The sequence below is a fragment of the Macaca fascicularis genome, chromosome 20 (genome assembly GCF_037993035.2).
Source record: "Macaca fascicularis isolate 582-1 chromosome 20, T2T-MFA8v1.1".
Taxonomy (NCBI): domain Eukaryota; kingdom Metazoa; phylum Chordata; class Mammalia; order Primates; family Cercopithecidae; genus Macaca; species Macaca fascicularis.
In genome coordinates, this window is record NC_088394.1 from 63,418,296 (window position 1) to 63,445,577 (window position 27,282).

A 27,282-nucleotide genomic window follows, 5' to 3' on the forward strand; every position below is an offset into this window, starting at 1 on the left:
GTCCGCAAAAGCATAAAAAAGTTTATTGGAGCATCACAGCCGGTGGGGCGGGTATTGCTGAGTCGTGGGGGAGGGAGGCCGATCCCGCCGGCCGTAGAGGCCTCTAAAGTGCACTCGGTGCGGCAAGGATGGGGTGTTGCATAGAGAGTCGGGCCGGCCGCTCCAACTCGGCCCTCCGGTCTCTCGGCCCAGCTAAGCCAGACCAGCCTCCCGGCCGCCCGGCGCCCCGGGCTCGCCGCTACTCGGACTCACGAAAACGGCGGGGGCACGCGCCTGCAGCGCCAGCGTGGGCTCTCGGCCCTGGCCCCGTGGGGCAGCCAGAGCGGCGCTGCCCAGGCGCGTCTGCGCCACTGGTATCTCGTCCACGGACTCTGCTGACGCCGAGTGGTAGGCGCCAGCAGGGCCAGCAGTGTGCACAGGGCTGGCGTCCGCGGAATCCGTCGACGAGCTGGAGCGGCGGCCGGGGGCCCTGGGCCCTGCGCAGGGGAAGGGAACATGAGCCCAGTGGCTGCGGCTCACTTGTGACTCTGCCTTCCCCTCCCTCGAGTTCCCAGAGCAGGACCCGGACAGGGAGAGGCTCACCCGACGCCCGATCCGAGGTCTCAGACGTCCGCACTTTATACACGCGCCTCTTCCTCTTTTTCTGCAGAGACACGGGGGAGACTGAGGGCCCCACATCGCCAAAAGAAGCAGAGGTGAGCGCCAGGGTAGAGGCTTATTTTTATCCCACTCCACCTGGACCGGAGGCCCAGCACAATCCCTCCTACCTGGGGTCGGATCCGGGGAGGCAGGGCAACAGTGTCTGGGGAAGAGGGTGGTGGAGGTTCCGCTTGGCCACGGGTGGCAAGAAACTGGGAGGGACTGAGGGGGAAGCAGGAGGGTAAGCCTGGGCTCTGTTCCCCAAATCCCTCCCAACTGGAGGTGCTGAGAGAAGCTTCCCTCACTGTTAGCTCAGAGAAGGGCCAGACCCATGCCCCAACCTTAGCCTACCGCCTTCTCCTGCCTCGATGGCCCTGCCATGCTAACTGGAGATGCCCAGGTTGCACTCACTTGGCATTCACTGCTGCTGGCCTGGCCTGGCCAGGGGGCTCTGGGCGCACATGGCTGAAGGTCCGCATGTAGAACTCCATCTCCTGGGGAAGGTGGGAGTCAAGGACGCTGGGAGGCCAGGTGTGGCTCCCGAGCCTCCTGAGCCCTGATCTCATGCAGTCCTGCCCTCACTGGCCTCTGTGGGTCATTTCAGGCCTCATGCCAGGCTCCTAGCCATGCTGGGAAAACCCGTCTGTAGGGTAAGGCTTAAAACACCTATTTCTGGCCCTTGCCTCATCCCCAGGTCCTTACCTCATTTATTCAGCCTCTGCCTCCTGCTGGAAGGCTCCCAGCCCCCATGGATCTATAGGCCTAGAGAGGCTCAGCCAGGGAGTGGTGGGAAGCTCAGAGCGGCCCGCACCTGCTCCTGGCGTCCCCAGGGCTCCAGCCTCTGAACCAATTATTTTCCCCTGGCTGAGAAACAGGCCTAAGTGTGCATCCACCAGCTCCCGCAGAGCTGAGTCCTGGGCGCACCCCTCGCCCTCACAAAGGACCAGCCACGATCCCGGCTGCCGAGAAGGGGCTGCGTAAATGCATGTGCGGTGGTCTCCCTGCCACTACGCCGAAAGGGAAGGTAGTAGGTGGTGGAATAAACAGAGCCGCAGCCCCATTGAGCACCAGGCTTACAGGCAAGCCCTGATCTTCACAGCAACCCTGAGGGTGCAGACACAACCCCTGAAAGCAAAGGGGCCTTGAGGGCAAGGGGTTGCAGGAGTGGCCTAGTCCTGCACCCCCACCCGCAGGACTCCCCCCAGCTTTGCCGGGGAGGACGCCAGGTGAGGAAACAAAAGCCGGGGGAAAGCAGGCCCAGAAAGGGCGTGGTGCGGGATGGGGGCTGGTCCAGGGCGGGGTCGGAGGGGGGAAGGTTTGCCGGGAGCACCCAGACAGCTGTCGCAGGGTTCAGCAGCCGTTTCCATGGAGACGGAGGCGTCCTGACTAATGCAGAGAGGACACTGTAACAGCAAGGCCGTCTCTAAAACAAGCCTATGTTTGGGGGCAACGGCTCCAGAGAGGGGCCCCTCCTGCATTCCTGCTGGGGTGGGGGTGGGTGGCTGCCTGCAGGGCCCTGACAGATCTGGGGGAGGAGCCCAGCCAGCAGCCCCGCCCAACCTCTGCCCTGGCTGCTGCTCTGGAGAGGGGTGTGGGAGCGCCAGCCTAGGCTGAGGGGCACGGGGGTCAGGGGTTAGAGGCCAGTCACAGGGACTGGGGACCTCAAGATCACTCTCCCCCACACCTCTTCTCTGCCCCAGTGTGGACTCAGTGACCCTCTAGGGCCAGCAGAGGGGCAAAGCCCACTGGGGGGCCCTGGGCTCCAGATGGGGGAGCAGACGAGGGGGCAGTAGTAGAGGAGGTCTCAGAAGCTGAGGGGCCAGGATGGGACAGGCGCCAGGCCCTAGCCAGCTCCGGAAGTCTGGAAGTGTCCCTAGTGAGTCCCCACTCAGAGCCCTGTCCTCTCTCGCCATGGCTGTCCAGAGGATCCTTCCTCAGAGACTTTCAAAACTCTGTACATTCCTGAATGGTACTGGGCCCTCAGCCTCAGCTCTCTGCTTTGTAAAAAGGGACAAGAACATCACTCCTGTCCCCCGGGTTTGCCTCCCTCGAGTCACTGCAGATGGACAGAACAGAAATTAAATGTCTTTGCTATGGCTACATTTGGCCCCAAAGCCTTGGCAGGGCAAGGCCAAAGAGCCTGCCCTGACTCAGTGGGTGCTACCTGTGAGGCTTGAGAAAGTCTCCTGCCTGATTATCTGGGCCTCCGTCTCCTCTTGATGTGGGGCTGGAGACAGTACCCTCTCCCCAGCACAGCTGCCACCATCAGAGCCCAGCACCGGGGCAGGTATACGGTGGTGTAACAGCGGAGTCGCCACCCACAGCCAGCACGCCCCAGGCCCAGGCCTGCCCAGTCCTGGCAGCCTGGCCCACAAGCAGTGTCCAGCCCTGGCGACAAGAACAGGAGAGGCGGGGTCCTAGGCCCTCCCCAGCCCACCCACCAGCCTCTGTTTGTGTCCAGTTGCCATGAGGCCTCGGGATCCAGGGCTCAGCCTTCCCCCAGCAAAGCCTGCCTGGGCCCCGCCTTTCTAGTCCCTAGGGGCTCCTCTGAGGACTGGATCACCCCCACCCCAGCTGCTGACCTCAGGAAGCCAGGGGGCGTGGGAATGGGGATAGGCTGGTCAGCCACTGGCCTGGCCAGGCTGGCCAGAGCATGGAGACCTTAACTCTTCCCAGACCCAGCTTGTGGTTAACCTTCTAGGCCTCAGTATGCACATCTACAACAGAGGCTGTTCTAAGCATAAATTAGGGTAATGGGCATAAATGCTCAAGGTCATGGATGGGGAGAAATGATGGCTCCATCCTGGCCACCCATCACTGACCCCGTCGCTGGTCCATCCCTCTCTCTCTCCTGCTGCAGCCCCAACCTGCTTACTTCCAGGCTCCCACATCCCATGCCGTCCGCGCATGCCTGGCGCCTGGGCAGGCATGTACGTGGGGTCCGGGAAACACAGGGCTCCCTCTGGCTGTGCCCACGCTTGGGTGAGCAGGCACAGGCTCAACACAAGCCTGGTCCCTGCTGCCCCCAGCACCCCCGCCCCCAGCACCCCCGCCCCCAGCAGCTGTTCCAGGCTTGCTTCCCTTGCCCTGTCTCCTCACTGGCTGCTTGGTGCACAGCCCGACACCCCCCACACCCAGGCCCCTCCCACCCCTCATCCTCTATACCTGAATGCGCCGCATCTTGGGAGGACATGACTCGAGCTCCCTGTGAACCCCCTTGGCCTCCTGTGGTGGGCGGTGCTGCACGATGTACTCATAGGTGGTGAGCTTGTGCCACACTGGTGAGGGGAAGAGAGGGCTCAGTGTGGTGGAAAGGGGACCCTGGAGCTCAGAACAGGAGGGAGGACAACCAGCCCCAGGCTGAAACCAGTGTCCCCAAATACACGAAGCCATCGGGTGAGACCTGGCCACCATAGCGAGCCCATACTGGGCAGGGGCATGGTTTCAGGCTCCACTGTCCAACTGGGCACCTTCCTGCAATCTGAGGACCCCTGCGCTCTGGAAGGCAGGTGCGGGAGGCACTTACTGAGATAAATGTGGAAGCAGAGCAGGTGCCCCAAGAGGGCTGTGGACAGCAGGCCCAGAAGGATGAGCAGGGCAGCCAGGGCCAGGATGGCAGGGGCCTGGGTCTCCACGGGGGCAGCGGGCAGGAACACGAACCACACATCCGTGTGATTCTTCAGGACTGCAAGGCACAGACAGCGTGTGCTCAGCCGGGGACGTGACAGGTGACCAGGGTTGGGGGTGAGAATAGGCCCGGAGCCTAAACTGACCTTCAAAGTGTCGGTTGGTGCGCAGCCGCATGGGGTTGACAAAGAACTCCACAAAGACATATGTGGCCACCAGCACCAGGAGCAGGACACCCAGTAAAGCGGATGCAACACTATGTAGAAAGAGCCTGGGCCCAGCCATGGGTAGCTGTCAGCTCCCGGGAGCTCCAGCGCCTCGGAGGGCTCATAGGAGTTGGGGCTGTAGGGTCATTGCTACGGGCTCAGAGGGCTGAGGGTGACCCCACAGCCCCAACTCCCCAGAAGTCAAAGGCATACAGCAAAACTGAAGACGGGTGGCCACCCCATCAGGCAGCCCACCTTTCTCTGGGCCAGCTCGGTGGAAGATTCCAGGCCCACACTTGGCCATCTCAGCCGGCACCCAGGAGCATCTCTCTCTGGGCAGCACCCCCGCATAAAATGGGCACAGGTCCTCTAAGTATCCCCATCCCTGCCAGCCTGCCATGCGGGCTGCAAGGTCTGTGGCTCCCACCCTCAGACAGTGCATCCCCAGGCCCCCGTGCGGCCAGGCTTTCCTCACCGGTAGTTCCGCTCGCCCACACAGTTGTTGAGCCACTTGCAGTGATGGTCGAAACCGCACACGCACTTGTTGCAGGCGCTGCAGTGCTTGGAGCGAGCGCTCCTGCAGGGAGAGGGGGCACAGCGCGGTCGGCCGGCTTATTCCCCGCTTGGCGGCCCGGCCGGTCGGGGCGGTTGAGTGGGGTCCGTGGAAGGACGAAGCGCCAGGCCTGAGACAGCCTCGAGCGAGGCGACGAGGAGCGCGCGCGCCCTCTGCAGGCGCTGCGGGGTGGGGTCCCTGGAGGAGGCAGCGCTCCCAAGAGCTGGGGGACCCCAGGAGCCGCAGGAGGGGTAAGGAGGTGCACCCCTCCTGCTCCGGGACTGTGCGCCTAGCTGATGCGCCATGAAACGGAAAATGGGCGTCCTTTCCAGGCAAAGAACCCTGAGAGAAGGCAGAAGATGCAGGTGTGGGCCCAGGGAGCTGCAGACAGCAAGGTGTGGGGCCCAGGGCCTGCACTGCCCTTCCGGACACCTCCGGCAGTGGGTCCGTTTCCTTGCCATTCTATGGGAATGGTACTGGCATTTTTCCAGAAACTTCAGTCTGTGTGGACTAAGAGAAAAGAGGCAAAAGAAGTGCAGGCCGCCATCCGCATGAGCATGCTCACCACAGGGGCTCAGGGTAGTCTCCCAGCCCAGGGAGGCACAGGGCAGGCCCAAAGGCACAACCCCTCCACCAGAACAGGGCAGAGCCCTGCAATGGGCAGCAGCTTCTGGAGCAATCGCTTGGAAAGTGTGCTGGCGGGTGCCCAGTGAATGGCAGGAAGTCCTTGGCGCCTAAAGGCTAGGGGCTTGCTCAGTCTGCAGACAGACCCCTTCAACAGGCTTCCTGCGGGGGCTGGCCTTGGGCCATGTCCCCATCCCTGATCCCCCACCAGAGACCTGGAGACTGTGGGGCTCCAGAAGGGTGGAGAGGGGCCCCTAGAGAGGCAGCTGGGACCAGCCAAGGGGGTAGGGGTGCAGCACGTACTGACTCCTCCATGTTAGCAGAGGGACCTTAGCAAGCCACCTGCCCCCACTGGGCCTCAGACTCCTCCTGGGTAGGCCAGGGCACCAGTATCTGCTTGGGGGCCTGGCCGCCCAGGTGTAAATCTGGCTCCGCTATCAGTGGCTATGTCTGGCCTATCAGCCTTTGTAAGTGCTGGGCTCTTCCTCCTCCATGAAGTGAGAAAACCAGGCAGGGTGGCTGCAGGAAGAGCTCAGCACACAGTCTCAGGCATCAACGCCCCTGCCCACCCCTAAATGGGAATACTGGCAAGAGATGTGGGGCTATCACTGGCAGAGCTGCTCATTAGAAATGTTTGGGCAGGGCCAAATGTTTCCTCCTTTAACTGCTGGAATACTACTCCTCATCTTCTGTTTCCAATCACCTTCTCTTCACCTTCTCAGGAACCCAATTCTCTGTCACGCCATCAAGGTTCTTGACTGCATAAAACATGAGGGTTCTGAGGCATCAGGGATGGCTGTGAAGCCCTGGCACCCCCTCTCCACCGTGCACCCCATAGCACACTCGGCAGCCACACGCACCCACACACACTCACACATCCACGTCGCACAAGTTGCAGTGCAGGTCTTCAATGACATGTGCGTGCTGGCTTCGGTTGAAGATGGGCAGGGGCCCCGCATAGCTCTTGTCTCGTACGTTGGCATCTGCTGGATCGATGGAGACGGCGGTCAGGTGCACCACAAGGTGGCCGGCAAAGATGGCGCCCATGCACTGGCCCAGCAGGTTAAAGACTCACTCCGCACTCTGCCAGCTGGGAGTCCTACCCCACTCCTTGCAGCCAGAGAACTCCCCACTGCCATGCCAGCCTGCTTTGTGCAGATTCTCTGCCTGTGCCACCTCCTACCTCCAGTCCCTCAGAGCCTCCTCATCAGACCTCTCCAGGTGACCCCTGTGCCCCAAATGGAAAGGGGGAGGGGCCATCTAGGAAAGGAGTCCACAGCCAGCCAGCAGTGCCTGCTGTCGCAGAGTCCTGGTGCCCAATCGCAGAGTCCTGGCCTCACTGCTCCAGGCCTGGTGCAGGCCCTAGCTGGTCTGACCTTAGGCCGGTTTCTGGTTTCAGATTCCAAATGATGATGTGAGACTGAAAGAGATCAACCCCACCTAAGGCCCAAGAACCTGAAGTTTAAAGCTTGCTTATCTTGCTTTCATAGGAAGTCACTTCCAAGAGGGATGCAGCCATCCCCCTTTTCAGTAGCTGGGCCAGATGGAGAACCCCTTGCAGACAGGGGCTCGGACACTTGCTACCTCCCCTACCAAGAATCTAGGCACTTGGAGTCCTGGGCTGAGTGTCTGGGATGGCCTGCTATGTTCAGGGCCTGGCCAGGGGCAGCATGGCTAGTCTCTGAAGCTGAAACACAGCTCTTCCAGGACCTATCTGCTCAATGACTGGGCCAAATGCAGGAGACAAGTTTGCTGACAAAGTCTGATGTGTAAAAATTCACCCATAGATTCCACCCAGGCAGCCATCCACTCTCCCTCCCTTGATCCCACCTGCTTCAGCCCAAAATTGCACTCATCCTCTTGCTAGCCAGGCAGATATCATCCCTCCATCATTCATGCTCTACCCATCATCCATCTGCCATCCTTCATTCATCAGCTGTCCAATCTCTTTTCCTCCCTTCCTTCTCCTCCCAGCAGCCAAATTTCTCTAGATATCCGCATAAACCAGGCTCCGCCCTAGTGTGCCACAGCACAGCTGAGAGAGACAATCCCGTGGCCATCACTGCCCCTTCTATCCCTATGGCCAAGTCTTCATCTCTTGCCTGTGCCACTCTATAGCTTCCCAACTCTCCCCTCCTGAGTTCCCTTGAGTCTATGCTTCACACGGTCGCAGAGAAAGTTTTTAAAAGCTCAGACCCAAAGCCCTCTCTGCTTGCTTGCACTCCTATAGTGGGTCTCAAGAGCTCTCTGGCTGAAATTCACTCCTCTGCTCGGTGCCAAGGTCCCTTTCCTCTGGCTCCTCCCAAACCTCTCTGCTATCACCAGCTACTGTGCTCACCATGCCATCCACTCTTCAGACACTGAATGAGGGCAAACATTTACTCCCTGCCTGCCCCAACTCTTCTCCTGCCTCACTCCTGGGGTCATTCATTCAGCTGTCTACTGAGGTCTTTTGTTGTGATAGGCACTGAGGGATATGGCAGGGGCAAGAGTCCCCAGCACTGAAGAGACTGCAGTCTGGTGGAAAACATGGATTTTTTTTTTTACGGAATCTTGCTCTGTTGCCCAGGCTGAAGTGCAATGGCGTGATCTTGGCTCACTGCAACCTCTGTCTCCCAGGTTCAAGTGATTCTCCTGCCTCAGCCTCCTGAGTAGCTGGGATTACAGACACTTGCCACCACGCCTGGCTAATTTTTGTATTTTTAGTAGAGTCAAGGTTTCACCATGTTGGCCAAGGCAGGTCTCGAACTCCTGACCTCAGGTGATCTGCCCGCCTTGGCTTCCCAAAGTGCAGGGATTACAGGCCACCACTCCCACCCAAAAACATGGCTATCAATCAAATAATGGGTTAATTACAATGAAGAAAGTTCATGGATATGCCAGTTTGTAACCAAGTGACCTCATCTAGTCTGAAGGGGTCCAGAAGGCTTACCTGAGGAAGTATTGTCTCAGCTGAGACTTAGAGAAGAATGGATTCCAGGGACCTGGCAGGTAAAGAGGAAAGGGGGCCTGGCTAGGGACTGTGGCTGTGGGGAACATGTGGAGTGCCAACCAGCAGTTTGGCTGAAGTGTGCCTCCAGCTCACGGCTGTCTTGCACGAATGCAAGAATGAGGGTCTGTGTGGCCAATTTCTGGCTTCTCAAAAGGAACCAGAAGTCTGGATTTTTATGAGATCTCTCAATGTTTAAATGTTAAGGAAATAAATAATTTTAAAAACATGCCTATAGAAGGAACATTAAGATCTGTGCATTTTCTTTGTTAACTATCCTTCAATTCAAAAAAACAAATCTGCAGGCTGGACTCACCCATGGGCTTCTAGTTCTCGACCTCTAATTTAGTTGGGTGTTGGGAGCAGGGAGAGAGGTAAGGGGATTCCAGGCAGAGACCAGTGCCGTGGAAACAGAAGAGGACAGGGAAAATCACATCAGAGGAAATGGGGGAGAGAGGCGGAGTCCAGAATGCAGAGCCTTGATGCCATGTTGAGCCTCATTTCTTTATTTTTTTTGAGACAGGGTCTCTCTCTGTTGCCCAGGCTGGAGTGCAATGGCACTATCTCGGCTCACTGCAGCCTTCGCCCTCCGGGTTCAAGTGATTCTCCAGCCTCAGCCTCTCAAGTAGCTGGGATTACAGGCGTGTGCCACCACGCCTGGCTAATTTTTGTATTTTTAGTAGAGACAGAGTTTCGCATGTTGGCCAGGCTGGTCTGGAACTCCTGACCTCAGGTGATCCATCCACCTCCGCCTCCCAACATGCTGGGATTACAGGTGTGAACCATCACACCGGGCCTTGGGCCTCACTGCTTACGGCAGGAAGAAATCATTAGAAAGCCTGGAGCTGGGGCGCAACATTATCAGATTTGGTTTTTGGAAAGGGCAGGAATGCAGATGGGTTGGCCGAGGTGAGAGCGTGTGTGGGGGACCCGTTTAGAAACTCAGCGGTCATCCAGGGAAGAGAGGCAGCTGGCAGTGGCAGAAACCGGGAACCAATTCAATGTCTATTTAGGAGGCAAAATCAACAGGGCTGGATGACTGACTGGATTTAAGTGAGGTAGGAAGGGGGAGAGCCAAGAGCATGTGGGGAGAGCTGGGGTGGGAAAGGAGGGGAGCGACAGGCCTCGAGTGTGCCTGTGGACACACGGTGATGCTGGTGTAGGTGGCCTCCACCTGCCCTCACAATCTGCTGAACTCACCATGTGGCGTGATCACCATCTCCAGTGCACCAGCCTTCCCTTCAGCCAGGGGCCCAGCACCCTAGGGCTCAGCTTGCATCCCTAAGGCCCAGGCCAGTTCCAGGCCCAAGGTGGGTACCTGGTACCCACTATGATCCTACCTCACTCCTCAGGGGACCTGAGAGAGCCTGCAGAAAGGAGAAGGCTCTGATGGAAGGAAGGAGAGCGTACAGGCTGGTCAGGCGCAAACCAGGTGGCTCTGTGAGCTTCTGCATTGCCCAGAGCAGACAAACCCTGAATGTGGAGACAGAGTCCTCAAACCGTCCCTCTCATGACAGTCAGGCTTCCTGAGCAGCCCATCTGGCCTCACTGGGTGCCTGCTATGTGATCTTAGGAAGTCATGGAACCTCTGTGCCCAGCTTCTTCATTAGGAAATGGGGAGAATACCTCCTTACAGGATGACTATGAGGATCAAATGAGATCATTCATGTAAAGTGGCTGACGCAGGGCCTGGCACATGTAAGGGTTTAATAAATGCTACTGCCTTCTGTTTATCATGATTTGCTTTGCTTCTACTTGTCCAAGCCATGGGGTTGTTTATCTGGTTAATCTGGTTTCCCAGGTATCCTGATGGCAGAAACTCAGGTGATCCCTAGTGAGGGGCGTGTCCATTCCAGATCACAGGAGGAATGTCCCATGATGCATTCCCATGTCCCATGACTTAACAGCACTAAGGCCTGTTGGTCACCTCAGGGAAAGTCCAGTTTTCCATTCACAGAACTGATGACCAGCCCCTGGGCTCTAGTGAACAAGAAGCCCCCAGATGGCACTGCTGTGTCTAAGGAAGACAACCTCCTCTAGGGTCCCCCTCCACACACCTACCCTGTCACTCGCCAGCCCAGGGCTTTGTGGTTTCCCAAAAGAGCATGTTCACGTTTGTGGCTTAATGAATTCTAGTGCTCACATATATCTTAAAGTGCTCCTGGTAGGAGCCTTCCCATCAGACAGAGGATGAGGCTGAGACCCACAGAGCTGGCAGGAGTTGCTCGGTCCTGTGCAGCTCTGAAGGTGCTGAGCAGGGACAGAGCTCACCACAGGCTCGATGTCCCAGGCTTTCAGGCTTATCCCTGCCAACCACCCTTAGGCCGCCCTCACCTTCCCCACAGGAGTCATCTTCGTGAAGGACACTCAAATAGGAACTCTCCGGAAAGGAGCACAGAGATGCCTGCTTCACTGCAACCCCCTGGCTTTGCAGCCACATCCTCTGCTCCTGGGGGCTGTGGCCAGGGACGGGGCAATCACACCACTGGGCTCAGGCAAGTCTGGGTTTGTCACTATTCCCAGGAGCCTCCGGGGTATCTCCATCCCGTCTCTTGTCACATTCAACCTCACTCTAAAAGGGTCTGATTTACAGAATCAATGTGCCCATAAACAGTCCTGGGCACAGTCTGTCCATAAATAAAACCATATTTTAAAGGCACCAGGACACTTACCATGTAAAAGAATTCTATGGTGACTCTTTGAAAAGTGAAAAATTCTTTGATAAATGGACTAATTACTCCCTACTTCGTCCTTTGTTCAGCTTTGAACGCAGTGTCAGGATGGTTTGAGGCTCCTCCTTCTACAACTGCTCCTGTGGTGCCTCCGCGGACAGGATTCACATCCTTGCAGGGCTTGACATGCTCCTAGGTATTTTAGGCATGCCCACTCACCCTATCAGGGGGAGAGGTCAGGTGGAGGCTGGAGGCCAGGATGGGAAGCAGCAGGTCCCCAGGACTGGGCCCACCCTGCTCTGCTCCCCTGACTGTGCTCCCCGAGGCTCTGAACCTGGCTTTGGGCCTCCGCTGTGCCGGCCATCCTTTGCCTCCCCACTTCCACACACCAGCCCCACGCTTTCCCAAGGATACAGCGTAGCCAGAAGGCACCCAGTGGTGAGGCAGGAGGGGAACAAGGACCCCAAAGCCGATCACAGCAAAGAAGAGGTACAGCAGCCAGGCCACAATCTGGAGCGGGTGAGGGGGCCAGCTCCACCCATTCCGGCGGGATCGCTGGCCCTGCAGCTCGGGGGAGGGTCCGCTGGGCTGTGCCGGCGGCGCTGTCCACACACTCTTCTCAGGGGCAGTCTTGTTGGAGGGCTTGTTGCAGATGTTCATCTCCAGAGGGAGAAACAGTAGAGAGAGCATTAGCCCAAGAGGCCGGGCTGGAGCCCAGGGCCGGTGTCTGCAGCCAGGTTTCAGCAAGGGGGAGTAGGCTGCGACATAAAACCATCTCCCAGCTACTCTGCCGGGGATACTGGCATCCTAGCACGATAGAGACGGGCAGTGGGGAAAGGCTGGGAGTGGGCTGCTGTCTCAAAGCCCAAAGCAAACCCTGGCCCCAGCCTGGCCAGGACAAAGTAAGAGGACCCAGGGTTTATTCAGGACACAGTGCTGCTGCCTGTTACTCAAAGTGCTGTCTCCACAGCCATCGCAGTTAAACCCAATAAGACATGTTCTCATCTGGTAACAATATCAGGCCGGGGCCAGAGTGATGAGAACACATGCTGATTCTGTTAGGATTAGTCACCTCTTTCCTGAGGTCCAAATCCAAGTGTCAGACACCCCCGCTATCCTTTGCTCAGGGAAACGGGGAATGGGGCGCCCAGAAGGAGGATCTGCCCTCTGCCCCACAGTGGACACAAAATCCCTTTAGGACTGGGGGAGCCTGAAGCTCTGCCCCACGCTGCCTGAGGGTTCTTGGCTGGGGAGGGGCCAGCTCACGAGAGGGAGGGAAGGATTCCTCTTTAGTTCCCTTCAGCAGCAGAAATGACCATGTTTCTCTAAGTAAATCTGGGCCTGGTGTACAGTTTTGTACAGAAAGCTGGGCTAATGCTCTTGGACTCAGAGGCAGACCACCAGATGGCATCAACCACCCCCTCCACCTGCCACCCTCTAGCCAGACAGCTGGCCCAGTGGCCAGAGATGAAGGCCAGGCAGGAAGGGGTGGGCTACAGAAGGAAGACCCCCAACCCCAAGATCTGGGCCCAAGATGGGACAACAGCCCAGGCAGGCAGCGCCATACCTGGGAGACAGGCCAGCTCTGCACTCGTGGTGGGAAAGCCAGGAGCTGGGGCTAAAACCCTGGTAGCTAAACTCTCCTTTCAGGAGCCTCTGCCCATGAGACAGGGAACCTAAGCAGAAAGGGTGCCGCAGACCCCCACTCAGTGCATCTGCCTGGATCACCTTTCTCACTTCTCAGTCCACAGAATGAGGCTTGATCTTCAGAGCCAACTGCAAGCATTGCCTCATCCAGGAAGCTTTCCCTGACTCCCTGAGTCAGGGGGTCCTTATGCTAAGCCATTGTTGGGCAAATTACTTTGCCATTTGGGATGCTTTGCAATCCCCATGTCTGCCCCCATTAGGACAGCTTTCCCCAAAGGCAGCAAATGTGCTGGGTGGGGTTTATTCATCTCTGTCCCCTATGTCCCTTCCCCCAGGCACCCAGAATTGTACCTTGTACACAGTAGATCCTCAGTAAATGTTTGCTGACTTGAAAACATCTGAAATAAAAGGAAACGTGGGCACAGTAAATGGTATGGAATCCTGGTCCACCCTAAGCCATCTGGCCCGCTTTCCCCTGCCTTCCATCCATCCAGCCCTGCCCGCTTTCTGCAGGCTCGTGAACCCATGCCTCCCGCAGCCCATCTCCCGCTGCTGGCTGGCTACCACCCTGACTGCCAGACACTCACTCCTAGCCACCCTGCCCTTCAGCCAACCTGAGGCTCAGAGCTTCCTGCAGGCCAAGCCTAGCATTATTTGAAGTGACCTCTGAGTAGTCCCCCAGAGGTCTCAAAACTAAATGGAGGACTTAAGTTTTTCCCCAGGGATTCAGCTGGTGGTTTTTTGGTTTTGGGTTTAGGGTTTTTTTTCTTCTGAGATAGGATCTTGCTCTGTTGCCCAGGCTGGAGTGCAGTGGCACCATCACAGCTCACTGTAACCTTGACCTCCTAGGCTCAAGTGATCCTCTCACCTCAGCCTCCAGAGTAGCTGCAACTACAGGCATGTACCTGGCTAATTTTTTTATTTTATTTTATTTTATTTGTAAAGACCGGGTCCCACTATGTTGCCCAGGGTGTTCTCCAACTCTTGGACTCTGGACTCAAGAGATCTGTCAGCCTTGGCCTCCCAAAGTGCTGGGATTATAGGCTTGAGCCACTGTGCCTGGCCTTGCTTTGTTTTGTTTTGTTTTGTTTTTTTGTTTTTGAAACGGGGTCTTGTGCTGTCACCCAGGCTGGAGTGTCGTGGCACAATGATAGCTCACTGAAGCTTCAATTTCCTGGACTCAAGTGATCCTCCTGCCTAGCCTCCTGAGTAGCTAGAACTACAGTGGCGTGTCGCCATGCCTAGCTCTTTATTTTTTATTTTTGCAGAGACAGTCTCACTATGTTGCCCAGGCTGGTCTCCAACTGCTGGGCTCAAGCGATCTTCCCACCTTATCCTCCCAAAGCACTGAGATTACATGCATGACCCAGTATCCCAGCCCTCACTTTCTTTTGCAAGTCCCCCAAAGATAGCAAATCTTTGTCCTTGTATTGTGGAAATGTCAAAGGTCATCAGGTCAAGCCCTGTGAATACAGTTGGGCTAGATGGTTCTGCTCTGGGGCCAATCCCTGTGGCTTGCACATCAGCTCTCCAGTGACACCATCACCAGCGCAACTACTTTGAAAGGAATCCATGAATTTGGAATTCCTAAAGTCTGGCTCTCCTTTTGCCATCCCCAAACCTAAACAACCCTACACCTTGCAGGAGTTTCCAAAGAGCAAAACAGAGGCATGCGGCTGATCCGGCCCCACTGCCTGGCAGTGGCCATAGGTACCCCCAGCGCTGCTGTATCCCGGACTCCTGAGGCAGGAGGAGTCACCATCTGCAGCCAGGCACCCGCCACATACAGCCTTGGGGATGCCTCTGACTCCAAATCAGGATACCCCCTTGGTCCAGGAAGTGAGCACTTGTTTGAGGCTGTGGAAATGGGGATGGTGCTGCTGGGCAGACCTCCCTCGGCAGAGGCAGCATTCCGGAATAGACGCCCAGGCTGGCCCACAGACATGCCCAGGCCAGCCCACTCTTCACTGACAAAATTTTCTTTTTTTCTTTTTTTTTCTTTTTGAGACGGAGTCTCGCTCTGTTGCCAAGGCTGGAGTGCAGTGGCGCGATCTCGGCTCACTGCAAGCTCCGCCTCCCGGGTTCACGCCATTCTCCTACCTCAGCCTCCCGAGTAGCTGGGACTACAGGTGTCTGCCACCATGCCCGGCTAATTTTTTGTATTTTTAGTAGAGACGGGGTTTCATCGTGTTAGCCAGGATGGTCTCGATCTCCTGACCTCGTGATCCACCCGCCTCGGCTTCCCAAAGTGCTGGGATTACAGGCGTGAGCCACCGCGCCCGGCCCGCTGACATTTTCTCCTGCAGAGCTGGTGGCCACAAATTCCTTCGGCCCAAAAGATTTTGATTAAAAGGGCTGGGAGGTCGGAGAGAATCCAATTATGGGGCTTCCAGGCCATGGATGGGACCAAACACTGTCACCAGACCCCGGGACTTCTCTGGCTGTTGCTCCCCTCTCAGCACTTCTCTAGGAGACCAGATTGAAAGACATGTGGCTCTGTTCCCCGACAACGTGGCCAGCTGGCACCCTCTGACCTTGGCCAGTCAGCACTTATCGGGGCCCAGCCTGCGTACTTAGGATGTAAACACAGATGAAACCAGGTGCATGCCCTCAGGGGCTTCTTTTCTGGGACCCAGACAGACACAAACAGAAACCAGGGCAGTGGTGAATGGGCATTTTGGCAGCCCATGCAAGGGCCAGCCATCCAATGTGACAGAACACAGGGTGGACAGGTTGCGGGGGCGGGGGTTAGGGGAAGGAGGGAGGGGAGGGCAGGACCCAGTGAGAGATGGGACCGAAGAAGTTGCAGGGCTCAGATCTCAGGGGGCCTAGAAGGCCACGTGAGGACACATTGGCACTGCTGGAAGAGCCACAGGGAGGCAAAGCAGGCTTAAGGCATGAGAGTGACCCAATAGCTCAGGGTGCTTTGGAAAACTTTCTAGCCAGTGGGGAGAAGGGCACGGGGGAAGCGGTACCACAGCAGCCCAGCAGGGAGCCCAGCAGCTCTGTGCTTTGGGAGAAGCTGGTCAGAAGGTGGTGGTGAAGCCCACAAGCTCCCTGCTGCCCACCTGGCTACCCCCAGATGCATCTTTGCAGGGTTCAGAGGTACACGGCCTTGGGAAAACATTCTTCATGTATCTTCTACTGCCACAGAACAAACCATAGAGAGTCAGGCTGGTGGTGATAAAGGGAAGACAGGAAGGAGGGGGTCCTGTGGCCTGGGTAAGCCAAGGACCCACCTGGCTACTGAGGCAGGCAGGAGGGGCTGTGGAGGCCCCTCCCTTGTCCCCCGCAAGATGGAAGCCATTGGCAGGATGACAGTAATCTGTTCACGTTAACATTCACTTGCAAAAAGCCTTAGATGGTGTTTTCAGTATAAGGTTAGGCTACCTTAATTTATTATTATTATTATTATTATTATTATTATTTTAAGACTGAATCTCGCTCTGTCGCTCAGGCTGGAGTACAGTGGCTCGATCTCAGCTCACTGCAACCTCCACCTCCCAGGTTCAAGCAATTCTCCTGCCTCAGCCTCCTAAGTAGCTGGGATTACAGGCGTGCACCACCACATCCAGCTAATTTTTATATTTTTAGTAGAGACAGAGTTTCACCATGTTGGCCAGGCTGGTCTCAAGAACTCCTGACTTCAGATGACCCACCTGGCTCGGCCTCCCAAAGAGCTGGGATTACAGGCGTGAGCCACCATGCCCTGCCTGGGTACCTTAATTTATACTTCATTTGGGTACCTTAATTTATACAATTCATTTGACTTAATTTAAGTCAAAGGAAGGAAATCTTAACATTTTAAGTTCTCATTATGAACTACATTATAGTTACATGAGTGACCACTTTCCTCATGCCCACCTCTGCTACCAACAATAAAAACCATTTAGGAATATTGTTCTGAAATTCTTGCCTAGCACTCTCAAAGAAACCACACCAAGGTGAAAAGTACCAGCCCTGGAGAGACTGTGGGCATCCCTGGATTGTTGCAAGCTACCTGAGGGCTTCAGAATCAAGTCAATTACTAAAGAGGGTTTCCCAGGAAAGGACAAGGAACTGGGAGGGCAGGGTGATGGGGTCAGAGGAGAAAGGGAGAGGGTTGAAGCAGACACTTGGAGGGCCCTGCACCACCAATGGGGAGACACAGGTGGGACCAAAGGAAGAGGGCTGAGCCTGGAGTAGAGCCCTTTTCTGGTTCCCGAGCTGCCACTCACAGACTGAGGAACATTGAGGCAAATGTCACAGATTCACTTCTTTGGATCTCTTCTATACTCATCTTTAAACAAAGTTCAGTGAAGCAATTTGGCAATGTCCAAGTCTGGCGACACTTTAGAACATAGATGCCCTTTGACCCAGACATTCCATTCCTAGGTATTTATCTTATACATATACTCACAAAGATTTATTGCAGCATTATTTGAAATAATAAAGGACAAAAGATAATATAAATAAACTATGGCACATCCACACAATAAAATGCTAGGCAGCATCAAAAATAACGGATAAAAAAAGAAAAAAAATGGATGAAGTAATCTTTGATACACAATTAAGTGAAAAAGCAAGACGAAGAACACTTGTAGATGGAGCTACCAAGTGAATAAAAACAAAGAGGGCCGGGCGCAGTGGCTCATGCCTGTAATCTCAACACTTTGGGAGGTCGAGGAGGGTGGATCACTTGAGGTCAGGAGTTTGTGATCAGCCTGGTCAACCTGGTGAAACCCCATCTCTACTAAAAGTACAAAAATTAGCTGGGCGTGGTGGCACGGGCCTGTAGTCCCAGCTACTCAGGAGGCTGAAGCAGGAGAATCGCTGGAACCTGGGAGGCGGAGGTTGCAGTGAGCTGAGATCGCGCCACTGCACTCCAGCCTGGGCAACAGGCGAGACTCTGTCTCAAAAAAAAAAGTGAGGGAGGGGGACAGATGCATAAACATCTACATTCCTATATGCATAGATTCTCTCCAGAATGAAATGCAAGAAACCAAACACAGGAGCAGCCCCTAGAAAGGAGATCTAGTGGTCCAAGAGCTGTAAGACAGAAATTGCATTTCCTGGTACTCCTTCGTATATATATATATATATTTATTTATTTATTTGTTTATTTATTTTATCAGGAGCATGTACTGCTTTTGAAAACAAAAAGTATGTCAAATAATAAACGATTGGGGGATGTCACCTCCTGCCTTCCAGGCCCCACTGAGCTGCCTTGTGGACGAAACACACTCGTGTGATCTAGAGCCCTGTTATCATGCCAGACAAAGAATTCCTACCTAACAAGGGTGCTTGGTTTTAGTGAAATGTTTTCTCACTCTTGAAAGCAATTCTAAGATGCTCACCTACAGAGCTATGAGGAAAAGCCATAGAACTTCCTATGAGCTGTTAGGGTTCTTGTCAAAGCTGGAATCACACAACCAGACAGCACAACAGAGGAGCTGCTAGGCAGGACCTGCTTCATCCTTGGCCAGAGCCAACTCAGCTACCAGAGACTCCCAGAACCCAAAGGGAAAGTGCACTCCACAGGAAACTTTTGTTCCCATGCATCTTGTCCTTTTGCTAGAGGATTTGTGGTTTCCATGTGAGAGATTTTCTTTTTTCTTTCTTTTCTTTTTTTTTTTGAGACAGAGTCTGGGGCTCTGTCGCCCAGGCTGGAGTGCAGTGGCGGGATCTCGGTTCACTGCAAGCTCCACCTCCCGGGTTAAAGCCATTCTCCTGCCTCAGCCTCCTGAGGAGCTGGGACTACAGGCGCCCACCACCACGCCCAGCTTATTTTTTTGTATTTTTAGTAGAGACGGAGTTTCATCGTGTTCGCCAGGATGGTCTCGATCTCCTGACCTCATGATCTGCCTGCCTCGGCCTCCCAAAGTGCTGGGATTACAGGCGTGAGCCACTGCGCCCAGCCCATGAGCCACCACGCCTTGCCAGTGTGAGAGATTTTCTTCTCTTTTCTTCACTTTTTTTTTTAAGACAGAGTTTCACTCTTGTTGCCTGGGCTGCAGTGCAGTGGTGCGATCTTGGTTCACTGCAGCCTCCGCCTCCTGGATTCAAGTGATTCTCCTGCCTCAGCCTCCCGAGTAGCTGGAATTACAGGCGCCAGCCGCCACGCCCGGCTACTTTTTAATTTTTTTTTTTAGTAGAGATGGGATTCTACCATGTTGGCTGGGCTGGTCTCGGCCTCTTAGCCACGGCGCCCAGCCTACCCCTTTTTTTTTTTTTTTTAGAGACAGGATCCTTCTTTGTCGCCCAAGCTGGAGTGCAGTGGTATGATCATCGTTCACTGTAACCTCAAACTCATGGGTTTATGCAAGCCTCCCACCTTGGCCTCCCAAAGGGCTGGGATTACAAGTATAAACCACCATCCAGTCGGGAGATTTTCTATCTATGAGTATTCCTAAATGAACTTTGTTTCCCCCAGGATCTGCTTTTGAAATAATTTTCACTGAGATTTAACAGATGCCCAGTTGAACTACCTAAAGAGAAGCTAGACAGAAAACATTTCACGGTACACAGTGCTTTACAGCACAAAAGTCATTTACAAAAGATTGTTTTTTTTTTGTTTTTTTGTTTTTTTTTTGAGACGGAGTCTCGCTCTGTCGCCCAGGCTGGAGTACAGTGGCCGGATCTCAGCTCACTGCAAGCTCCGCCTCCCGGGTTCACGCCATTCTCCTGCCTCAGCCTCCGGAATAGCTGGGACTACAGGTGCCCGCCACCTCGCCCGGCTAGTTTTTTGTATTTTTTAGTAGAGACGGGGTTTCACCGTGTTAGCCAGGATGGTCTCGATCTCCTGACCTCGTGATCCACCTGTCTCGGCCTCCCAAAGTGCTGGGATTACAGGCTTGAGCCACCGCGCCCGGCCAAAAGATTGTTTAGGGACGAGTACTTCGTTTATTAAAATTCCCCACAGGTGCCAGAGAAGTCTCTGACCTTAAAATTCTGAGAAGCAGCTCTAGTTCAACTAACGGATGCACATCACACAACTACCGAAAACTAAACTGGAACTTCAAGCTGTTCTCAAAGACCTCTCCAGTCACTGGTCTCAGAGGTAGCTGGGCCCTCGCTTTCTCTCTCATAACAGGCGGAAGTCTGATGCTGGTCGGACGCAGTGGCTCATGCCTGTAATCCCAGCACTTTGGGAAGCCCAGGCAGGCGGATCACCTTAGGTCAGGAGTTCGAGAACAGCCTGGCCAACATGGTGAAACCCCGTCTCTACTAAAAATACAAAAATTAGCTGGGCATGGTCGTGGGCGCCTGTAATCCCAGCTACTCAGGAGGCTGAGGCAGGAGAATCTCTTGAACCCAGGAGGTCGAGCTTGCAGTGAGCCGGGATCACGCCGTTGCACTCCAGCCTGGGCAACAGAGCGAGATTCTGTCAAAAAAAAAAAAGGTCTGATGCCATGGCAAGAAAAGCTTGAAACCCCAATTATTCCTGAGTCGACATGGTTTGCAAACATTTTCTGTGCCATTCTCCTCCTGAAGCAACCATTGCAAATTGGGATACAAATGAAGCCAAGGAAAGGGGACAAGAAGGAGGGAGTAACACAGAATAGAAACAAGGCCAATGAAGAGAGGCCAAGGTTGTTGATTTCAACCAGGAAATCAACTCATATGACTGCAGGAGCCAGCCTTGGGGAACACCCAGCGCAACAGTCATTAAGAACAAAGTTGTGACAGAAGAAAGAAAGAAAAACAAAAACAAAACAAAACAATCTGGCTAATTAAGCACCACTGTTGCTTTTACTGCATCTCATGGTGATTATCTGTTTATAAACCCATCTCCCACAGTGAACCAACAGTTCCACAAAAGCAGAGACCACCCCTCAGCCCAGGTCTGAACCCAGCTCTCCTTCAGTAAAGGAAGTCAAGCCACTTTTTTACCATCTCTGCTGCCATTACCCCAATCCAAACCACCAGCATTGCTCTCCTACAGTGTTTGCATGATAATAACCAACACCAGCATTTAGAGGGCACTTATTCTGTGCCAGGCACTGCTTCAGTGGAATTCACTCATTCAATTTTCACAGAGCTCTAAGGAAGGTCCTATCATTTCCAACCATTCTTGCAGATCCCTGTAGTCATTGATTTCAGATGTGACTGGCCTCTCACTTTCTCATAAAAAACACGCAGAACATCCACCCCCATCATGAGAACACTGAGGCTCAGAGGCACTAAATGAGTTATTTTAGGAGGCACAGCTAGATTGGCAGAACTAGGATGGCCCTCAGCTGACTTCCCAGTATGTCCTGTCACAACCATGCTGTTCAGCAGCCAGAGTGAAATGAGCTTTTCAAATGTGAAACTCATCCAAACTCTTCTTTGGGAGGCCGAGGAGGGTGGATCACCTGAGGTCAGGAGTTCAAGTCCAGTTCAAGTCCATGTTAGTCCCACCAGGGCTAACATGTTGAAACCCCGTTTCTACCAAAAATACAAAAATTAGCTGGGTGTGGTGGCAGGCACCTGTAACACCAGACTCGGGAGGCTGAGGCGGGAGAATTGTTTGAACCCGGGAGGCGAAGGTTGCAATGACCCGTGATCGTGCCACTGCACTCCAGCCTGGACGACAAGAGCAAAACTCCGTCTCAAAGAAAAAAAAGGAAAACAATTAAAAACTCTTCCCATGGTTTCCTTTTAAAACAGACCCTCCATGACCAACCCCTAGATTTCAATACCAGAGAGCCTAACCCGACCTGAAATCACTTTAGTCATATATGACACCTGCTTCCCAGCCACCTTCCTTAATGCTCTGGGTTCTGGAGACGGGCCACGTCTGTTCGGAGTCCTCTGTGCCCACGCCTGGCACAGAGCCTGGCAAAGAGTGAGCGCTCAAGGAAGATCTGTGAACTTGATGCATGCTAAAAGGAAGCCCCGCGCTCTGCCCGGGCCCTGGAACTCAGGCCACCAGCTCCAGGCGGAAGTGAGCCCAAAGCTGGCCAGGCGGCAGCATCCGCGACCCCGTGGCTCAAGCCAGGCTCCGAGGTGAGAAACCGGGCGGGGACTCCTCACCTGCGCGCCGCGACGGCCGTGCCAGATGGGCCCTGCCAAGGTCAGCCAGAGGTTCGGGCCCCACGCCTGGCCTTCCACCCTCCCCGGGGCAGCCGCGCTTCAGACCCTCGCGGTAGGGACGGTCCCCGGGACTGGGCGGCAACGCGCCCGGGAGCGGGGCCCCATTCCGGACGGAGACTGGGCCGGCGAGTCCTCGGGCTCTGGCTCTGGCTCCAGCTCCGGCTCCAGCTCCGGTTCCAGCAGGCTTGCGGGGCGGCCAGGCCAGGCCCAGACTGGATGGGCTTCGTCCGGCGCTGGGCCCGTTCCCCTGACAACGGCGCGGGCTACGGCGCCCCACAGCGGCCAAACCGCGCTGCGTCACTCCGCGCCGGTCCTCCGGCCGAGGCGGGGCTTGCCGGGGGCCCCTTTGGTGCCCCAGTCGGACCCTTCCCAGATTCTGCCTAACCTTTCGTCTAGAAAATCCACTTTTCCCTACTCCCGAGTCACAGCTTGTCTTCCTGAAATCCTAACATCTCAAACGCGCCCCCTTCCAGTTTCTATCCTGAGACCATCGCTCTCAAGAAGAGACCTCCCCCAACCCCAATCAACCTTTACACTTCGATGAGCGTATGTTCTGGAACATCCATGATATCGTGATCCTTCCGGGAGTTTACAGGTTAAGGGGCAAACAGATCTAGACAAATAAATTACACCACTAAAAATGCAGGTACCCCAGAATATAAAGCAAGAAGTGTAAGAGCTTAAAATAAGTAGCACAAAATATCTCATTTATTTATTGCCTTTAAATCAAGCAAAAATCAAACCCCAATCTTCCAGGCTGATGGGAAACTCAATCTTTTTTTATTTTTCAAACTAGTCTCTGTTGCCAAGGCTGGAGTGCAGTGGCACAGTCACGGCTCTCTGCAGCCTCGAACTCCTGGGCTCAGGTGATCCTCCTGTCTCAGCCTCCAGAGTAGCTGGGACTACAGGCGAGCACCACCACGCCCGACTAATTTTCGCATTTTTTTGTAGAAACGGGGTTTTGCCGTGTTGCCCAGGCTGGTCTCGAACTCCTGAACTCAAGCGACCCACCATCTCAGCCTCCAAAAGTGCTAGGATTACAGGCGTGAGCCCCTGCCCGGCCGGGAAATTCAGTCTCAGTCTCCACTGGACTCCTCTTAGCTAGGTAATCCCAAAGGACTCATGTTTTCCTACAGCAAAAAACAACCAAAAACAAACAAGCAAAAAACCCTCTGGTCAGGGTTTTGTCTGGTACTGAGGCCACAGCCATTGCCCCCGTCCACAAAGATGTTCAGGTTTGGGCTCTATAAGGCCATCCCTGATGAGGCCCCTGCCTCTCCCTGGGGCTGCCAGGGACAGACACCTGCTTCCTCTGCTCCAGGACCTGCAGCCTCACTTCCCTTTCTTTACCTGGGAGACTTCCCTGCTAACTTGGTTTCCCTAAAAGTCCCCTCTCCCCTTCTCCTTGGGGACACTCAGAATGGAATCTTCTATGAGCTCAGGCTTTCTCAAAAGACAGGAAGACACTTTGTCTTCTGCTATCTGTCCTGTGCACATCTCCAAGGCAGATATGACAGATAGGGAGAGAAAACATCCTTATCTCTAAAATGTATAAGTCACAAGCATACTTATTGTATGTTTTATTAGGCAACATAACTACTGCTCTGTCACATGACAGGTGCGTGGGTCCTTGTGCAAGTGACATAACCTATTACTTAAGTTCTTGTTTTTAAGATTGATAAACTCAAACTCAATGTGGGATAAATATCAATGCTATTCTGGCTTCAGAATACAAGCTAACTCCTTAATTCTTATCTGGAATTGGAAAACATCGGGTCAAACAGATATTATGACCCAGAAATCAAGATGGAGGATGAGGCTGGATGCAGTGGCTCACACCTGTAATCCCAGCACTTTAAGGAGGCTAAGGCAGGAAAATTACTTGAGGCCAGGAGTTTGAGACCAGCCTGGGAAACATAGAGAGACTCCCATCTCTACAAAAGATGAAAAAAATAGCCAGGCCTGGTGGCCTGTGCCTAGAGTCCCAGCTACTCACGAGGCTGGGGCAGGAGAATAGAATCACTTGAGTTCGGGAGTTCAAGATTGCAGTGAATTACGATCATGCCACTGCACTCCAGCCTGGGTGACAGAGTAAGATCTTATCTCTCACCTGGTCTCAGTGGCTCACGCCTGTAATCCCAACACTTTGGGAGGCCGAAGCAGGTGGATCACGAGGTCAAGAGATCAAGACCATCCTGGCTAACGTGGTGAAACCCCATCTCTACTAAAAGTACAAAAATAAGCCAGGTGTGATGGCACGCACCTGTAGTCCCAGCTACTCGGGAGGCTGAGGCAGGAGAATGACTTGAACCCAGGAGGCGGAGGTTGCAGTGACCCGAGATCGCACCACTGCACTCCAGCCTGGGTGAGAGTGAGACTCTGTCACAAAAAAAAAAAAAAAAAGGCCAGGCGCAGTGGCTCAAGCCTGTAATCCCAGCACTTTGGGAGGCCGAGACGGGCGGATCACAAGGTCAGGAGATCGAGACCATCCTGGCTAACACGGTGAAACCCCGTCTCTACTAAAAAACACAAAAAAACTAGCCGGGTGAGGTGGTGGGCGCCTGTAGTCCCAGCTACTCGGGAGGCTGAGGCAGGAGAATGGCCTGAACCCGGGAGGCGGAGCTTGCAGTGAGATGAGATCCGGCCACTGCACCCCAGCCTGGGCAACAGAGCAAGACTCTGTCTCAAAAAAAAAAAAAAAAAATTCTTATCTCTCTCTCTCTCTTTTTTTTTTTTGGAGACAGAGTCTCGCTTTGTCTCCCAGGCTGGAGTGCAGTGGCGTGATCTCAGCTCACTGCAACCTCCACCTCCTGGTTTCAGGTGATTCTCCTGCCTCATCCTCCCAAGTAGCTGGGATTACAGTCACCTGCCACCATGCCCAGCCAATTATTGTATTTTTGGTAGAGACAGGGTTTCGTCATGTTGGCCAGGCTAGTCTCAAACTCCTGAACTCAGGTGATCCGCCCACCTCAGCCTCCCAAAGTGCTGGGATTGCAGGCGTGAGCCACTGTGCCCAGTCAGATCATATATCGTTAAAAAATAATAATAATGGCCGGGCGTGGTGGCTCAAGCCTGTAATCCCAGCACTTTGGGAGGCCGAGACAGGCGGATCACGAGGTCAGTAGATCGAGACCATCCTGGCTGACACGGTGAAACCCCATCTCTACTAAAAAAATACAAAAAACTAGCCGGGCGAGGTGGCGGGCGCCTGTAGTCCCAGCTACTCGGGAGGCTGAGGCAGGAGAATGGCGTGAACCCGGGAGGCGGAGCTTGCAGTGAGCTGAGATGCGGCCACTGCACTCCAGCCTGGGCGACAGAGCGAGACTCCGTCTCAAAAAAAAATAAATAAAATAATAATAATAATAATAATAATACATAAATATTTTTTAAAACAAGGCGGGGCCAGGCACAGTGGCTCACACCTGTAATCTGAGCACTTTGGGAGGCTGAGGCAGGCAGATCACTTGAGGTCAGGAGTTTGAGACCAGCCTGGGCAACATGACGAAACCCTGTCTCTACCAAAAATACAAAAATTGGCTGGGCATGGTGATCCATGCCTGTAATCCCAGCTACTCAGGAGGCTGAGATGGGAGGATCACTTGAACCCAGGAGGCAGAGGTGGCAGTGAGCTGAGATTGTGCCACTGCACTCCAGCCTGGGCAACAGAGCAAGACTCTGTCTCTAAATAAATAAATAAATGCAAATACAAATAAAAATGTAAAAACAAAGTGAAAGATGAGTCCATATATTCTCATAATAAGGGGAGGGACCCAAAAGGCCCTGGATCCACTTGACTCAGGGGCTTCTCTCCTGGATGTCTCATCGGTGTCTGGGATGTAACACATCCCTTCATGCCCTCTTTGTCCTTGCCGCAAAACTGCTCCTCCCCTTGGGCCCTCTGAAGGTCACCAACATCTACCCAGTCAGCCCATCTGTATACTCAGGCTTATCTTCCCATGTCTCTCCTGCTAGTCCTTGCCCACTTAAACCAGATAGTGCCCATAACCAGGCTGCCCTCACTCTGAAACACATCCTGTGTCCATTCCTTCCTCTCCACCCCAGCACAGACCACCAGCATCTTCCTTGCTGAGCCTGCAGCAGCCTCCAGTTCTCCCTAACATCAGCCTGCCTACTTCCAGCTCATCCTCCTCTCAGTTGCCAGACTATCCTTCCTTCTTTTTATTTGTTAGAGGAGGTGGTAGTCTGAATAATAGCGCCACAAAGATGTCATCGCCCTAATTCCTGGAACCTTTGAATGTGTTACGTGATATATCAAAGGGGATTTTGCAGATGAGATGAAGATCTCAAGATGGAAGAGATTATCCCAGGTTATCTGAGTGAGCTCAGTGTAGTCACAAAGGTCCTTATAAGAGGGAGGCAGGAGGGTCAGATGGGAGAAGGACCACATAATGACAGAGGTCAGAGAGATTTGAAGGTGCTACACTGCGGGCTTTGAAGATGGAGGAAGGGGCCTGAGCCAAGGAATGCAGGCAGCCTCTAGATGCTGGAAAAGGCTAGGGGGCAGACCCTCCTCTAGAGCCTCCAGAAGGAATCCACCTGCTGTTACCTCGACTCTAGCCCAGGGGGACCCATTTTCAACTACTGATCTCAAGAACTGTCAAGATGACACATTGGCAGTCATTTGTTTCAGCAGCAATACGAAATGGATACAGTGGTTTGCAAACAGGGTTAAATGCACATATATATGCCCAGTGAAAGCTGTTTTCAATTGAAACAAAAATCCGAGTGACAGCTCAGATTCCTTTGACATCTTTTTTTTTTGAGCGGGGTGGTGGGGTTGGGGGGACAGGGGGATGAGTTCTCTCTCTGTCACCCAGCCTAGAACGCAGTGCCGTGATCTTGGCTCACTGCAGCCTCCGCCGGCTGGGCTCAAACAATCTTCCCACCTCAGCCTCCTGAGTAGCTGGGGACTACAGACATACACCATCAACCCAGCTCGTTTTTGTTTGTTTGTTTGTTTGTACTTTTGGTACAGACAGGGTCTTGCTATGTTGCCCGGGCTGATCTCAAACTCCTGAGCTCAAGCCATCCACCCGCCTCAGCCTCCCAAAATCCTGGGATTACAGGCGTGAACCATGGCGCCTGGCCTCCCTTGATGTCTTTGTGCGTGACTCCAGGCCAGGCTCTGTGAGAAGATGACTCTCTCACCCCAAATCTGCTTCTGAAAAGCACAGGCAGTTTGATCATGCTTTTTTGTTTGTTTGTTCATTTGTTTTTTTGAGACGGAGTCACCCAGGCTGGAGTGCA

The 27,282-nt window shown here is 54.1% G+C and overlaps 1 protein-coding gene across 8 annotated transcripts; it reads right to left on the minus strand.

Annotated features, from left to right (window-relative positions):
* Position 1: 1 nt before the first annotated feature.
* ZDHHC1 (zDHHC palmitoyltransferase 1) lies at positions 2-22,239 on the minus strand. Of its 8 annotated transcripts, XM_074027366.1 has the most exons (14): positions 21,955-22,239; positions 13,309-13,355; positions 11,725-11,970; positions 8,582-8,823; positions 6,524-7,069; positions 6,353-6,407; positions 4,948-5,049; positions 4,413-4,537; positions 4,166-4,324; positions 3,805-3,917; positions 1,051-1,133; positions 768-861; positions 583-643; positions 2-476 (listed from the first exon to the last, which is right to left on the minus strand). In XM_074027366.1, the coding sequence occupies exons 5-14, from the start codon at positions 6,630-6,632 to the stop codon at positions 193-195; spliced, it is 1,185 nt and encodes a 394-aa protein (XP_073883467.1). In that variant the 5' UTR covers positions 6,633-7,069; positions 8,582-8,823; positions 11,725-11,970; positions 13,309-13,355; positions 21,955-22,239; the 3' UTR covers positions 2-192. The 8 variants fall into 8 exon arrangements, with proteins under 8 accessions (XP_073883467.1, XP_073883466.1, XP_073883469.1 ...); XM_074027365.1 differs by lacking the exon at positions 8,582-8,823 and having other exon boundaries at positions 6,524-6,699; XM_074027368.1 differs by lacking the exon at positions 8,582-8,823 and having other exon boundaries at positions 4,413-4,608; positions 6,524-6,699.
* Between the last annotated feature and the right edge of the window lie 5,043 nt (positions 22,240-27,282).

Bases quoted from the DNA above. Each gene is read 5' to 3' on its own strand.
- ZDHHC1 (XM_005592260.4), bottom strand. From the start codon at position 11,970: ATGAACATCTGCAACAAGCCCTCCAACAAGACTGCCCCTGAGAAGAGT. The intron at 4,538-4,947 runs GTGAGGAAAGCC...GGCTGGGCCCAG, and splicing joins GTGGGCGAGCGGAACTACCG to GCTCTTTCTACATAGTGTTG. The intron at 3,918-4,165 runs GTAAGTGCCTCC...TCCCCTCACCAG, and splicing joins CTGCTTCCACATTTATCTCA to TGTGGCACAAGCTCACCACC.